Source organism: Lolium rigidum, chromosome 6 (genome assembly GCF_022539505.1).
Source record: "Lolium rigidum isolate FL_2022 chromosome 6, APGP_CSIRO_Lrig_0.1, whole genome shotgun sequence".
NCBI lineage: Eukaryota > Viridiplantae > Streptophyta > Magnoliopsida > Poales > Poaceae > Lolium > Lolium rigidum.
The window spans coordinates 66,276,184-66,289,969 of record NC_061513.1 but is presented as its reverse complement, the minus strand read 5'-3'; the positions used below and the strand labels follow the sequence as shown (position 1 = coordinate 66,289,969).

Sequence of the window (13,786 nt, the reverse complement as noted above, 5' to 3'; positions counted from 1 at the left end):
ATTGTTGACCTTGAAGAGCTTGATCCTCCTCTTGATCCCCCACTATTTCTTGCATCTTTTTGGGGGAAAGGAGAGAGGACATCTAGATCTAGTGCTCCACCAATTGAATCCCTCTACAAGTGAGGGGATCTTGCTAGATCTAAATCTTGGAGTAATTTGGTGTTTCTCCTCCTATTTTGTTCTTCCTCCCTTATTCCCCCAATAGCTTTTGTAGCTTTGTTGGAATTTGGGAGAGGAGAACTTGGGCATCTTAGTGGTGTTCTTAGCCATTGCATTAGGTGCATCAGTTTGGGTTCTCTCCGGTGTTTCGGTCTCATGTGAGTTCGTGTGAGAACCCTCTAGGGTTTCTTAGAACCCTAGAGGGCTTGTTGATCTTAGTGGTGTTGTTGCCTTTGTGGTGTTGTAGCCTTTGTGGCCTTGTAGCCTTTGTGGCCTTGTCGTCTTTGTGGCGTAGTAGCCTTTGTGGCGTTGTTGCCTTTGTGGAGTGTGGTAACCTTTGTGGTTTTGGAGCCGGTTGTGGCTCGTTGGAGTCTTTGTGGCCTTGTTGCCGGTGTGGCGTGTTGTAGCCCTTGCGTCCTTGTACTTGAGAGCCTCCGTGTTGTGGAGTTGCCTCAAGCTTGATACTTGGGATTTGCCCCAAGCTTGTATGGGTTCGGTGACCACCCTCAAGGGTCCCTTAGTGGATCGAGGTTTTCCCTTTGGTGGAAAGGCTCGAGGAGAATACGGTGGCCCTAGTGGCTCATTGGAGTGCCTCGTGCCTCCACACCGCTCCAACAGAGACGTAGCACCCTTGGGTGTGAACTTCGGGATACATCATCGTCTCCTCGTGCACCGGTTACTTCTCAACCCGAGTTCCTTTACCTATGCGCTTTATATTGTAATAGCCTTCATGCTTGATGTTCTATATCTAGTTTGTTATCACCTTGTTGCTCATCATGCTTAGCACATGTTGTTGGTGCACTTAGGCAAACCCTAGTTGATAGGCTTTGAGCTTAACAAGTAAATCTTAGTTTTATTCCGCCTTGTTAAGCCCTCAAGTAGAAGTTTTTATAACCCGCCTATTCACCCCCCCCCCCCTCTAGACGACATCCTTGTACATTCAGAAACATACTGGAAGCACACTATGTTTATGCCTAGGTGAATTACCCTCCGTTGAGGGTCCACATCCAGTTGCAGATTTTTTTTATTTTTAAAGGTGAACATGATACGAATTGCTTACCGCAGCAGTGCTACTCCAGGCCTAGATACAGTCTGTAGATGTGAAATCAAAGGATAGATATTTCCAGCATCTCCAATATTGAAAGAACATATGATCTTTTGTCTCAAATTTGAGTTCGTTGCACAATACATGTGCTACAGCAGGGATCCCTCATAAGCAAAAGCCAAATAATCTTCCAAAAGTAAATTATGTGCTTCAGCAGGGCTCTTGTATTAACCCTATCCATAAGCAAAAGCCACATATAAACTGCGTTGAGTAAACTACATGATGTCCATAACAAATGATAACTTACATGGATGATATTCCATTGAGAACTCTATATAACTTAGGTGTAAAACCTGGAGTTCTCCATTTATAGGACCAAGTACCGATCTCATCAGCTAGAGCTAGGATTTCTCGAAGACCAATAAAATACAGGCACTGCAAGCCTCATCTGAATGGGAATTCCAAAAATATTCACCTCGGTTATCAGTTCTCACATAAAGGAGCTGACTGCATGATTTCCATAACAAATGAAAACTTACGGAGAATATTTAATGTCAAGAGAGAATTGCATATACCTTAGAGGTGCTAAAGCCTGGAGTTCACCATTTACACGACCAAGTATCATCCTAGTAAGTGAGAGCTAGGATTTCTTGGACCAGAATCATCCTTTATTCCCTGTGGCGATCTGCGCCATCTCGCACACCGTTGGAAAAGATCCTCCAGATCAATTGCGCCGCATGCTGCCGCTCTGCTTTCCAGCCACCCAGATCAACCCGCACCACCCCTTCTTGCTTCTCACCTTGGGAGGTCGGATCCAACGCAGCTGGACGGCCCGTCGGGCGCGCCATCTTACACACCTCGTCGACGACCATCTCGGTGGGTGAACCCCTCCTTGGTCTTCTTGCAAGCCAGCTTACTACGTGACATGGTACTTGGGTAGCTAGCCCTCGAGCGCGGCCTCGCAGGCCTTGTGGTGGCGCTCCGCGGCCAAGAGCACGTCGTGGGCGTGGGATGGGAGGAATGATAACAGCGGCAGAAAGAGGGTGCGGAGGTCGCCACCGAGCCAGGAGAGCGTGGCGACGGCGAGCGTCGGGCGGTCCGGTGGCCGATTAGGCCGGGGACGTCGCGCCGACGGACGAGGTGGTCGGCAACGAGGTGGGAATAGCGAACGCGGAGGCGGGCGAGGCATGCGGCCACGACACCGATGTTGGGCTGGGAGGATCTCGGGCAAGAAGTGGAAGGCGGTGGGGCGCAACCAAGGTCATGGCGCCTGCACTGCGCGAAAGACGCCACGCACGACATCACGTCGCACCCCGCGGGCACCTCCAGGACGTGGGCGCGCATCGTGCTGGGCAACTCGTGCGCGATCACCAACGACGGCTTCGGGCCCCGGTTCTTGGATCCGGAGCACAACTGCGTGCCCGGCCTCAACCTTCACGGCTGCCGGAGATCATCGGTGTCGGGGGCTATTTTTTTTCGGTTTTGCTAAGTCTCAGTCAACTGAGAATTACTTAAGTCTCAGTCACCTACAAAAATGCATTTGAGTTGCACTTTTCTATCAAAAAAGTGCAATTGCACTTTTCTAGTAGAAAAGTGCAACTGATTTGAATTGCACGTTTTTTTGAACTGCAGTTGCACTTTTCTGAGTTGACTGAGAGTTAAGAAAATCTCAGTCAACTGAGACATAGGCACACCCTTTTTTTTGTCTTTCCCGAATGCTAAGGAAAAGAAGAGGACTGAGTCAAAAGAAAAAAAAACTATTTTGGAGTTTTATCAACAATTTGCTTGTGTAGGTGGGGACCTGGTATTTTCGGAGTCCTTATGTGAGGAATTACAAAAGAATTTTTTTCAGTAAAAATGTGAATTAGGAAGGATTGGTCGCCGAAATATGAATCGGAGGCTTAATCTTGATATACCCGAGAACAATTTATTCGCTGACTCTATTTTATTCCCTGACTCCATATGATATGTCTTTTTCTTTGAAGCAAAAACTCTATAGCAAGGTTTTATACCCTGTATCTATTCTTCTCTTCTTTTTTGTATATTAGTGGAATTTCATTGGGTTCTTTCTTAGATCTAGATGGAGTGAAATAGTGAAATAGAATTAAAAAAAAGACCTTTCGACTAGTCTTTTTTTATAGCTTAGCTCAATTCATGCACGGTTACGGATTTGGTTGCAAAAAAATAGTTAGAAATGCATATGAATATACAACCTGGAGTTGTAGGAGATAGAATAGGGACAAGGATTTTGTGCACACGGGAGTCAGTGCTCCCTTCACTTTTGGATTTTTCAAAATTTCAGATTCTCATATTTCTCTGCTTTCAAGAATTATGACATTAAATATGTAAATAGATGCGTATACGAGGATTGGAATCAAAAAAGTCTCGTCAAAAAATACGTTATATTTTTGGAGATGCAAAAAAGACAAATTTCTGACAGTACACTGACAAAATATACGTACTATTGTACTACTATTTATAGTCAGAAATTTGTCTTTTTTGTATTTTCCAAAATACAAAGTATTTTTTAATGGGACTTTTTTGACTACACTCCTCGTGTCTAAATCTATCTACATATTTAATGTCATAATTTTTGAAAACATAAAAGAGCGAGGTTTTGAAAATTTTAAAAAATCCAAAAGTCCAAGGAGCACGTGTGCTCATGTGCACGGCGATTTGCACAAAAATAACCCTTTTATGAAAGAAATGCACAAAATAACCTCCCGACCAAACTATTTCACATTACTAACCCTGGGCGCCACACATCTTGCCTGCGTGGCCTACAGCTGCCAACGTGGAAGCATGTGTGGCGCCCATGGCAAAGCCGCCACACAACTCTTTATAAATAAACTTTGTCTAGAGTTGATAGTACATAGTAGTAGGTCAACTGGGTGAAACCTTTGTGCAAACTTGTAGGTCTTGAGTTCAAACCCCCAAACCACTTGATTTTATTTTTTCTTTTTAAAATTATGCTAGACATTGTAGTATGTTCTAAAATATAGAACCCAGCTCCGTATTGTTTTTAAATTTTTTTATCATTTTTTAAATCTTTGTAGGAGTCCAAAATAAATCATACTGCCTCCTATTTCTTTTAATTAATACACATGTACATAGCCCGAGTAGTGGAAAATTGAAGGCTAGCCGTTCTTCTTCTCCCACGGTAAAGACTAACAGATTCCATGCAGGCCCTGATGCTGTTCCTGCCTTAGAAGCGCTCGCGATCGATGCACGCGTACATCGACAAGTGCCTCAGCATGAACTCACTCGTGGTCACCGCCCTCGTGGACATGTACTGTGAAGTGTTGTTTTACACAACACGCGCCAGGTGTTCGACACCTAGAAGTCACAGGGCTTTGCCGTGTTGTCGTATAGAAAGTAGGAACGCCATGATGCTTAGCCGGCAATGCACTATGCACGGAAAGTACAAAGAAGCTGCCAACTTGTTCTGCCGAGCTGGAAAATTAGGGTGTGTTCGGTTTGGGGATGGGGTGGAATGGAATGGAACCATTCCATTCCACTGGCACGGAACCGTTCCATCCCTGTGTTCGGTTTGGACAAAAAATTTTGTCACGGAACGGTTCCATCCTTGTGTTCGGTTTTGGAATGGGATGAGAATGGAATGGAATGGGTGAGATAATCACCCGATTAATTATTCTAAACTCGATTAATTATTTGCTAAATTTGATTAAGTAGTGCTAAACTTGATTAATTATTGCTAAACTTGGTTAATTATTGCTAAACTTAATTAATCAGCGTGTGACAGTCACCCGTTCCACCTCGTCCGGCCGAATCGGAGGAACCACTTCATTCCGGATCTAGAGAGAATATTCCATTTGGAGGAACCACTTCATTCCATTCCAGTTTACAACCGAACGCAGGAACGGACTCTGGGTGCGGAACGGTTCCATTCCATTCCACCCCATCCCCAAACCGAACACACCCTTAGGGATTGGGACCTGACAACCTCACCTTCATCGTGTTCTTGATGGCTCACGGACGCTCAAGCATGGCCGACGAGGCAAAGGTTCTGTTTGCCTACAAAAGATCGGAAAGGCCATATTTTTTCAGTGCGGCGACACATAAAAAAGGACCGATCGGTCGTGGCTGTGCAGCGTATCATGATGCTCGTCTCTTAATTAACGTTGTGCTGTGTTGTTACCGATCTAAACTTTTAAGTACGATTCATCTTGCCGGCCGTGCAAAGCTAGCGCTCGAAGTAGCTGGATTGATTTATTTTTTTAGAAAGCTGCTTGATTGATTCTGATGCAGAAGTGCGTGAGTTTAGGCCATAGCTTTTCTTTGTACTCCAAAATTTGCGGAAATATAGATACTTGGAGGCAGTATGATTTATTTTGGACTCCTACAAAGATTTAAAAAATGATAAAAAGTTTTAAAAAACAATACGGAGCTGGGTTCTATATTTTAGAACATACTACAATGTCTAGCATAATTTTAAAAAGAAAAAATAAAATCTAATGGTTTGGGGGTTTGAACTCACGACCTACAAGTTTGCAACACAGGATTCACCCAGCTAACCTACTACTATGATCTATCAACTCTAGACAAAATTTATTTATAAAGAGTAGTGTGGCGTCTTTGCCATGGGCGCCACACATGCTTCCACGTTGGCAGCTGTAGGCCACGCACGCTCATGCACGCCACGCAGGCAAGATGTGTGGCGCCCATGAGATGGGCGCCACACAGTGAAGTGTGGCTCCCGTCGCATAGGCGCCACACAAAAGGGTTAGTAATGTGAAATAGTTTGGCCGGGAGGTTATTTTGTGCATTTCTTTCATAAAAGGGTTATTTTTGTGCAAATCGCCCATGTACACATGGTACTTTCCGATAGAATAGACTCTATTATGGAGTTGGCAAAATATGCAGTAAGGAAGGTGGAATCAAGCTAGAGGTATACTATAATTATATATCCTTAATGTCTATAAGTGGAGTTATCTTTTGTGCGGGTTTCCGCTTTAAGGAATGATTTTAGAATCCAATTCATTCAATAGAAAATGAAAAAATATGAAAACAAAATAGAAGAAACAAATGTATATAAGGTATTATATATACACAGACTTATTATCAGTGCTCCAAGCTCCATGTGTTCTAGGGCTAAGATTACGTTGGTGTAGGCTCCCCTTATCCTTCCTCTGGCATTCGCTGATCGATTTCTAAATGAGTGAAATTTAGGTTCTCTAACTGCTAAAATAGCAATGGTTTCCTTGTTCCGTATTGACCTAGGATTGGTATTGGTGGCTTGGCTTAAAGAATATGGAATTCTCTTTCCGGTGGAAAATGGCATCTGAAAATGAGATTGAGACATACTTTTCGAATTGTCTGAGGCTATGAGATCCACTTGTTTATGGATGAGTGCTATTGGCGTAGTAGGCCTGGCTCTGAACTTACGTGCATATGACTTTGTTTCCCAGGAATCCGTGCAGCGGAAGATCGTGAATTTGAGACTTTCTACACCAAAAATATTCTTTTAAACGAGGGTATTCGTGCGTGGATGGCAGCTGAGGATCAGCCTCATGAAAATCTTATATTCCCTAAGGAGGTTCTACCACGTGTGATAAATACCAATTCCTATTACTGGTAAAAAGATACATATTAAAATAAAGAGTTCTCGTGGTCCAGAATCCACAAAATTTACGTTTGGAACATTAATTAGCTTGTACCCGTAGAACATCTGGTGTAACATAGATAATAAATAAATAGGAGTTAATATCATTCCTATTGCCATTACAAAAGTAATTAGTATTTTTGGCATTAACAGAAATTTTGGACTAGTAATTAGGCAAAAAAAGACTACTAATTCTGCGACAAAACCACTCATTCCTGATGAGGCAAGAGAAGCCATTGAAAAGCTACTAAACATAGTAAAAAATTTTGGTATTGAGATAGATTTTCCTCCCAGTTCTTCCAGATAAACAAGACATATTCTATCAGAAGCCGTTTCTACCAAGAAAAAAAGTGTAGCACCAATAAATCCATGGGATAATATACATGTTATTCCATGTCCAATGACTGACACAAAATACTTCGATTTTAGCTGATATGGAACCATTTGAACTGGTGATTGGCATGCTAAATCATTCAGCACTCACATGTTGAAATTGCAACAGATGATACATCGAAGAAATATGCAGCACACAGATGTTTTTGAGCTGATCACATGGGCATGCTCACGGAGTCCATGAACTCCTCGTCGCCGAGAAGCCTCTCGAGCGCGGCTGGGGCAATGCACACCTCCAGCGACATGCTGCCTCCCCGCTCGGGCCCCTCAAAGACCGTGGCTTTCCCGTCTATCTTGTTCCCGGCGCCGCTCCTCACGGCCACCGGTTTCCCCCACCCAAAGTCGTTCCCGAACACGTCGAACCGCGGTGAGCTCCCGGTGGTGAGCGAATCGCCACCGGACGACAGGTTACCCACGTAGAAGAAATCGGGCTCCCGGGTCCAGCGATCCAGCCACTCCTCCACGGAAGCCTCGTCGAACGACGCCACCACGCGGTTCAGCTGCCACGCCGTCCAGCCTAGCCCCTTGTCCAGGATCTGGCCGGCGGTGCAGCTCGCCTTGCCGAACGCCACGGCGTTGCCCATGTAACCTTGCGCTGGTAAGCCGTCCACGCGTCCCCGGCATCCGATGACCAGAGTATAAGAAGTCTCGTGCCCCGGCGGGAGGCGCCGGGCGCGGGACACCGCCCGCCAGAGATGCGCTAGCATGGCCTGGAGCGAGGATACCGTGGCAGCCGCCATTATCTCGTCGTTCGCCCTGGTCTTGAGCTCCCGTATGCTCGCGGCGGAGAAGGTGAAGAAGCACTCCTCCACCGTCGGGCGCTCGAACCGCCGGACAACGTCCCGCAGCTCGCCGAACGGCATGCGGACCGGCACGGGGCAGGCGTCGAGGAAGAACCTCTGGACCAATGGTGCCGGCCGCGCCGTCGATGCCATATCGCCGCCTCGGTGGATCTCCGACCAGGTGTTGAAGAACTCCCAGAAGGCGGTGCCGTCGCCGACGGAGTGGTTCAGAGACATGCCGATGAAGACGCCGCCGTCGGCGAGCTCGGTGACCTGCGCGGACAGCACGGGCAGCGGCGGTGACCCCGCGGCGTCGGCGTCGAGCACGTGGTTGAGCGAGAAGAAGTCGCGGACCACCGGAGGGATGCGAAGCGAGCCGGTGATGTCGGCGACGGTGACGCCGGGCGCCGCCGCGTGGATGAACTCGGCGCCTTCGCCCGTGCAGCGCAACAGGACGGCGATGGTCTTCCCGCCATCGTGCTGCTCCACGGCGAGGCGGCCGGCGAAGGGGTAGAACCTGGCGAGGGCGAGCGCGAAGGAGGACGCGAGGGCGTCGACGAGGCGCTGTGCTGCGACGCCGGCGGGAGGCTTGGGCAGGAGGATGCCCTTCTGGATGTAGTCTGTGCTGATGAGGCGGAGGTCCCAGGGCGTGAGGTGGATGTCCAGCACAGGCTCCTCCGACGGCGCCGAGAAACGACCCGGACAGGACACGCTCCCGTCTCCGTATGCATCTCGTTGCTGCTCTCATCCCGACCGAAAACCCGTCTTGGGCAGGAGGATGGCCTTGTGGATGTATTCTGTGCGTGCTGATGAGGCGGAAACCCCTCGCCTCGCGTTGTAGAGCAGCGCGCAAGTGAGCAAGCCACGCAGCGTCGCGTCGCTCCATTGTGCGGAAGCGGACCCCTCTTTTCTTTTCTTTTCTTTCCCCGCGCGCGCCATCATCGGTCCGTACGAAAATGCTTCGCCTCGTTGCGTTGCGCAGACCAAAGGAGGAGCAGAGGAAAGGAAGTGACCGATTCGGAAAAAAAAAAAAAAAAGAGGAAGCGACCGCTTCTTGGTTCGTTTCGTACAAGGGCCGGCCGGACCCCTTTTTGTTCCTTGGCCTACACTACACGTGCGCCATCGCTTCGCTTCCGTTTGACCGATGCGTATTTAAGGACGGCGGCGCTCCCTCCCTCCCGTAGGCAGACTGATTATTGGAAGAGTCTTTTCGGCCTTCGCCCAGCCACTCAAGTGTGAAGCCGTACATGGATTCGTCCCAAGCCTGCTAAACAAATCAAATACGCGATCGAGGGATTCATCCGCGCGCATGCGCTCCTTGCCGCCAATCCCTCCTCACCACGCGCATGCATTTTACATTTTATTTTCGAGGGATCTCCATCGCCTTTTCCATCCATAGCTTCTCTTCTACATATACCCAGTCGATTTCTCAAGCTCACTTCGTTTTAATCGGTCCGCCAAACTAGGACTATTTTTCCAGCACTGCACTGCACATTCATCACCAAGTAGCTTCATCACAAGGAGGGGATACATACAGAACTCAACTTCCAACCCTCGTAAACTGGTTGCCGGCCTATGCAACTCCCTGACAGAGTCAACAACAAAAACCAAAAACGTGCAGCAAAAGAAACAATCATTATTACAACAAGCCACGGCCGTTCCAATCTTTCTTTCCGCAAACTCGAAACATTACTACAAGAGTTCATCCGTTCATAACACACAAGCGGCATCGGCCATTGCGGCAGCAGCAACAGCGCCGCCAGACCATGCCACAGTAGCCACGGCCGCCACGGCATACAGATACAAGCAAGCAGACGGTCGGTAGCCTCCTCCTCGACGCTAGGACCCTCCCCTCCCCTACACTGCTGCTGAACCACCGGACACAGGCGAGGGCAATCTCCAGTCCTCCTTATCCTCCAACACGAACAAAGCATGGTCAGCAAAACAAATGCAGATATACTCCAAAATAACAACACATATCTATGCTGGGCACTTGAACACGCACAATTCAACTTCCAGCAAGGATACACAAGCAATTTACATTAAAAAAAAATACCCTAGGATGCACGCATCACAGCTTATTTCACATTCCGTCACAGGTCATGGACAGCAGTTGGACTGTGTGTCCATATATAGCACAGAACCTTGCTACCGCACCGAGCCCAGCATTGCCTGGACATGCCACGACCACATTGCCGTCACCAAACACGGCCTTGATTAGCTGGGCGTGTATGGATATTGATTGACCAACTACACAAAGGCAACAGTTCGGCTTCAGCAAAATCAATCTTTCAGTAAGCAGCAGCGTATAAGACAGCAAAAACAACTCATCTTAATTAGGCAAACATTGTGCTTGTTCAAGCGCAAAAAGAGAAACCACTTTGATCTACTAGTCCAACTCGGCTCCAACAGGTGTAACCAATACGCAATAAAAAAAAATCAGCAAGTGAAAGTACCTACCTACTAAACAACAAACCATCAACATGACCTCCGGCATCGGCACGACTGCTGCAACGCAGGCCCCAAGCGGTAAGGAAGGAGCGAACAAGCGACTAGAGAGGTAAATCCCTTGAACACCTGCAGGCAAATATCAGGTTCAGCAGAAGCAAAATAACTCACAACAGCAGGAAAATAGCACCATGAACCATTCAAGATATAAAGCAGTGTAAAATATGTGTAATCTTCAGTATTGCTGAACAGCAGCATGCTAGGATTGATCTGACTGGCAAATACATTTCATTTTAGTTGAGCTAACAGACTAAGCAATCAGGTCAAGAAACACTTCATTTTAGTTAACTAAAAATTAGGTGCAGCTAAAGCCTAACACCAAAAATCATATCATTAATATACCATCGCAACTCAATCTCATTTATAAGCCAGATGGTGGAGTTAAAAGAAAATTGTCACAAATCATATCCCTTGCTTTGACAGAATATACATTCACACCCTTCAGTATCAAATTTTCATATGCATCGGGTTGTTACTTTAAGCATCAATTGATACTCATAAAATACATGTAGACTATGCTGATTTGGATACTATGAGTACTGCATTGCAGTATCAGTAACCATATGCTCCACTAGTGTATATACATGGTAGTTGCTCGTTAAAGACATGCATCGGTACATCACCATCTACTGCAAACCAAAGCTATGCCACATTACGCGCTATGCAAAAAGCTAACACGAGCTCTCAATGTTTGCACAGAACAAGACTTGGAAAAGACCTACTATAAGAATTTCCCCCAAGCAAAAGGGCAAGCATTTCGTCCACTCCTTCAACTGATGCAGCATCTGGCACTAGTCCAAGAGATTTATGCTGTTCCACAACAAGCTGAGAAACGATGGGCTTCAAATGAGCCTGCAAACAGCAAAAATACAACGAAAAATGTTAGCATAATTTTCTGGTTGCTTTCAAAATCCTGCTAGATATGAAAGTGAATGAGCTAGTAGTACAAACATGTAAAACCAAGACAGGCATCGACCTTGGGTGGTCCTGCAGCTAGGCCGCTGCTGGGTTGCTCGCACGGCGCTGGTCGTCGGCGCCCGCAAGAGCGTGGCAGTGGTTACCACCCGACGGCAGATCCTCCCCCCTCAGTCTCTCCGTCTCACACGGCAAGTCGCCGGTGCAGCGACTGCCATTGGAGGCGAGGGTGGTGGCCTGGACATGGGGAACGAGGAGTAGGAGTACCGGCCGGAGCCGGAGCCGGAGCCATCCGCGGCGGCCGGACGCGCTTGTCGACAGTCGAGGACGCCGGCGTCTCCGCGTCTGTGAGGGCCGCGGCTTGGTAGCCGACCGCATCTGCTCCGCGTGGTGAATCCGGTCACCACGCCGTGGCACCACCACCCGCTGTCGCGCGCCGCCGCTATGGATGCCAAGATCTAAGCTTGACAGCCCGGAACCTGGGCTATGGTTTGAGGTGGGGGCTCCGATTTGGTGCTTCCAAGCAGTGGAGTAGAGCGAGTGGGAGGAGGGGGTGCCGGGGCGGCGGTCGGTGGGGCAGAGACTCGCCGAAGTCGGGCCGGATCTGCGGTGCCGGCGACGGGCGAGGAAAGGGGATCGTGAAGCGGCGCTGGGAGGGAAGTGGAAGGTGCTGCGTTTGGGCTCGCAAATTTAGTGAAGTTGGTTGGGCTCAAACTTTTGTCTTTCAAAACTTTCGTCTCACCCCGCTGGGCCCAAATCCAAAATCGTTTGGCAAAATACTGCGCGGGACCCGAAATATGTTGGTCCACCACATTGCACCCAAACAAGCTGGCGACTGGATTTATTTCGATCGATTGCATGGATTCATTTTGGTTCACGTACTCGTATGTTATCGTTGACTAGTACAAATGCCCGCCACGGGCCCTAAAATTTTATTTGTCACTACACATATATAATTCACAACTCATTATAAAATTTAAAATAAATTAAAAATATCATAATATATTACAACATGATAATACTAAACGCAATAACAAGACAACATTGTTGTACATCTTTGTGGTTTCAAATTCGAGATCTTCTTGTTACTTTTTCACGGTAAGTCTCACACCTATGTTCTAGGCCGACAAAGGTGTCAACTTAACAACCTCTTCTTTTGAATGTATTATTGTCTCACAAAATGAGGGTGCTGCAAACATAAGTATATCTGAAGAATACTTCTTTTCTGATTAATCCAAACAACACTGATATTCATAGTTAAATGCTCGTGTGTTTTCATGGAGAAAAATGATTTCATGTTGTCGGCATAGCAAGCACGATGACTTGTAATTTTTTAATACCTCATCCTATACAATGTCATTTTTATGTCTATCAGTAACCTTCTGAAGACCAACAACATGTGTTCTTTCTATCCATTATTACCCTTTTCGTCCATGTCATATTAGTGGTACTTTTACTGTGTAAGTGCGTCAATAACAAGAATGACTTTGTTAATCCTAATTGGTGCTGATTCAGTAATTGCAAAAGAATGTGGAATGTGAAGCAGCGAGAAAGAAATATAGTGTGTCTCTTTTTTATGCACTGGTTTTAATAAGTAAATAATAAGTAGCATATACAAATCCACATTAACAGACAATGCATACAACAGTTTGTTCTAAAACCATTATTCCTCATTACTCTTTTCCCGTAAGTGGCATTGTATTGTAACTCCTCTTTTTGTAGGGTAGGTGGAAGATTTATCAGATGGCTTGTTCAAACACTTCGGCTTTCTTGTGCCATAAAACTAAAAGCACATGCATAGGAAAGACTGGCCACACACTCATATAACATCCTACTTTTTCTTTGTCAAATAAACCAGCAAACATGTTTTTAGACATGTAGACATTTGATTTGATTCATGTTATCTTGTTTTTATTCTTTCCACTCCATCATGTGTCTCTCTCTAGCATGAACTTCTCACCATTTTAGCCATTATTTGTAAGAAAAAAAGTTTTGTCGATCCCAGATCTAAATCGATTATGAAAAGTGCAAGAATCGTGAACAAGAATACTGAATGCAGAGCAGAAAAAATATATGGACCAACAAGTTTTAATACAAAAATACTATATAGTGTCTGCAAAACTACATTGACAATTTGCTAAAATAAAGTATAGTAATTTGCTAAGAATAGTCCCTCGTTTCATTTCCTTCTCTAAGTGCCCATTTGAATGTGCTCTCATTCTACAGACTACTATGATTTTGTTAATACTCCACTTCAACAATGTTGTCACTAAACCCTAGTCATCCCACTCAAGAATATGTCACTTGCTGCTGAACTTCGATATTTATACAGCAGTGTATTCCCATATCTTAGACGTTGCC

The 13,786-nt window shown here is 46.2% G+C and overlaps 1 protein-coding gene across 1 annotated transcript; it reads right to left on the bottom strand.

Annotated features, from left to right (window-relative positions):
• Nucleotides 1-7,307: 7,307 nt before the first annotated feature.
• LOC124662729 (uncharacterized acetyltransferase At3g50280-like) lies at nt 7,308-8,941 on the bottom strand. Its single transcript, XM_047200533.1, has 2 exons — nt 8,825-8,941; nt 7,308-8,740 (listed from the first exon to the last, which is right to left on the bottom strand). Exons 1-2 carry the CDS (start codon nt 8,939-8,941, stop codon nt 7,376-7,378), a joined length of 1,482 nt encoding a protein of 493 aa, XP_047056489.1. The 3' UTR covers nt 7,308-7,375.
• Between the last annotated feature and the right edge of the window lie 4,845 nt (nt 8,942-13,786).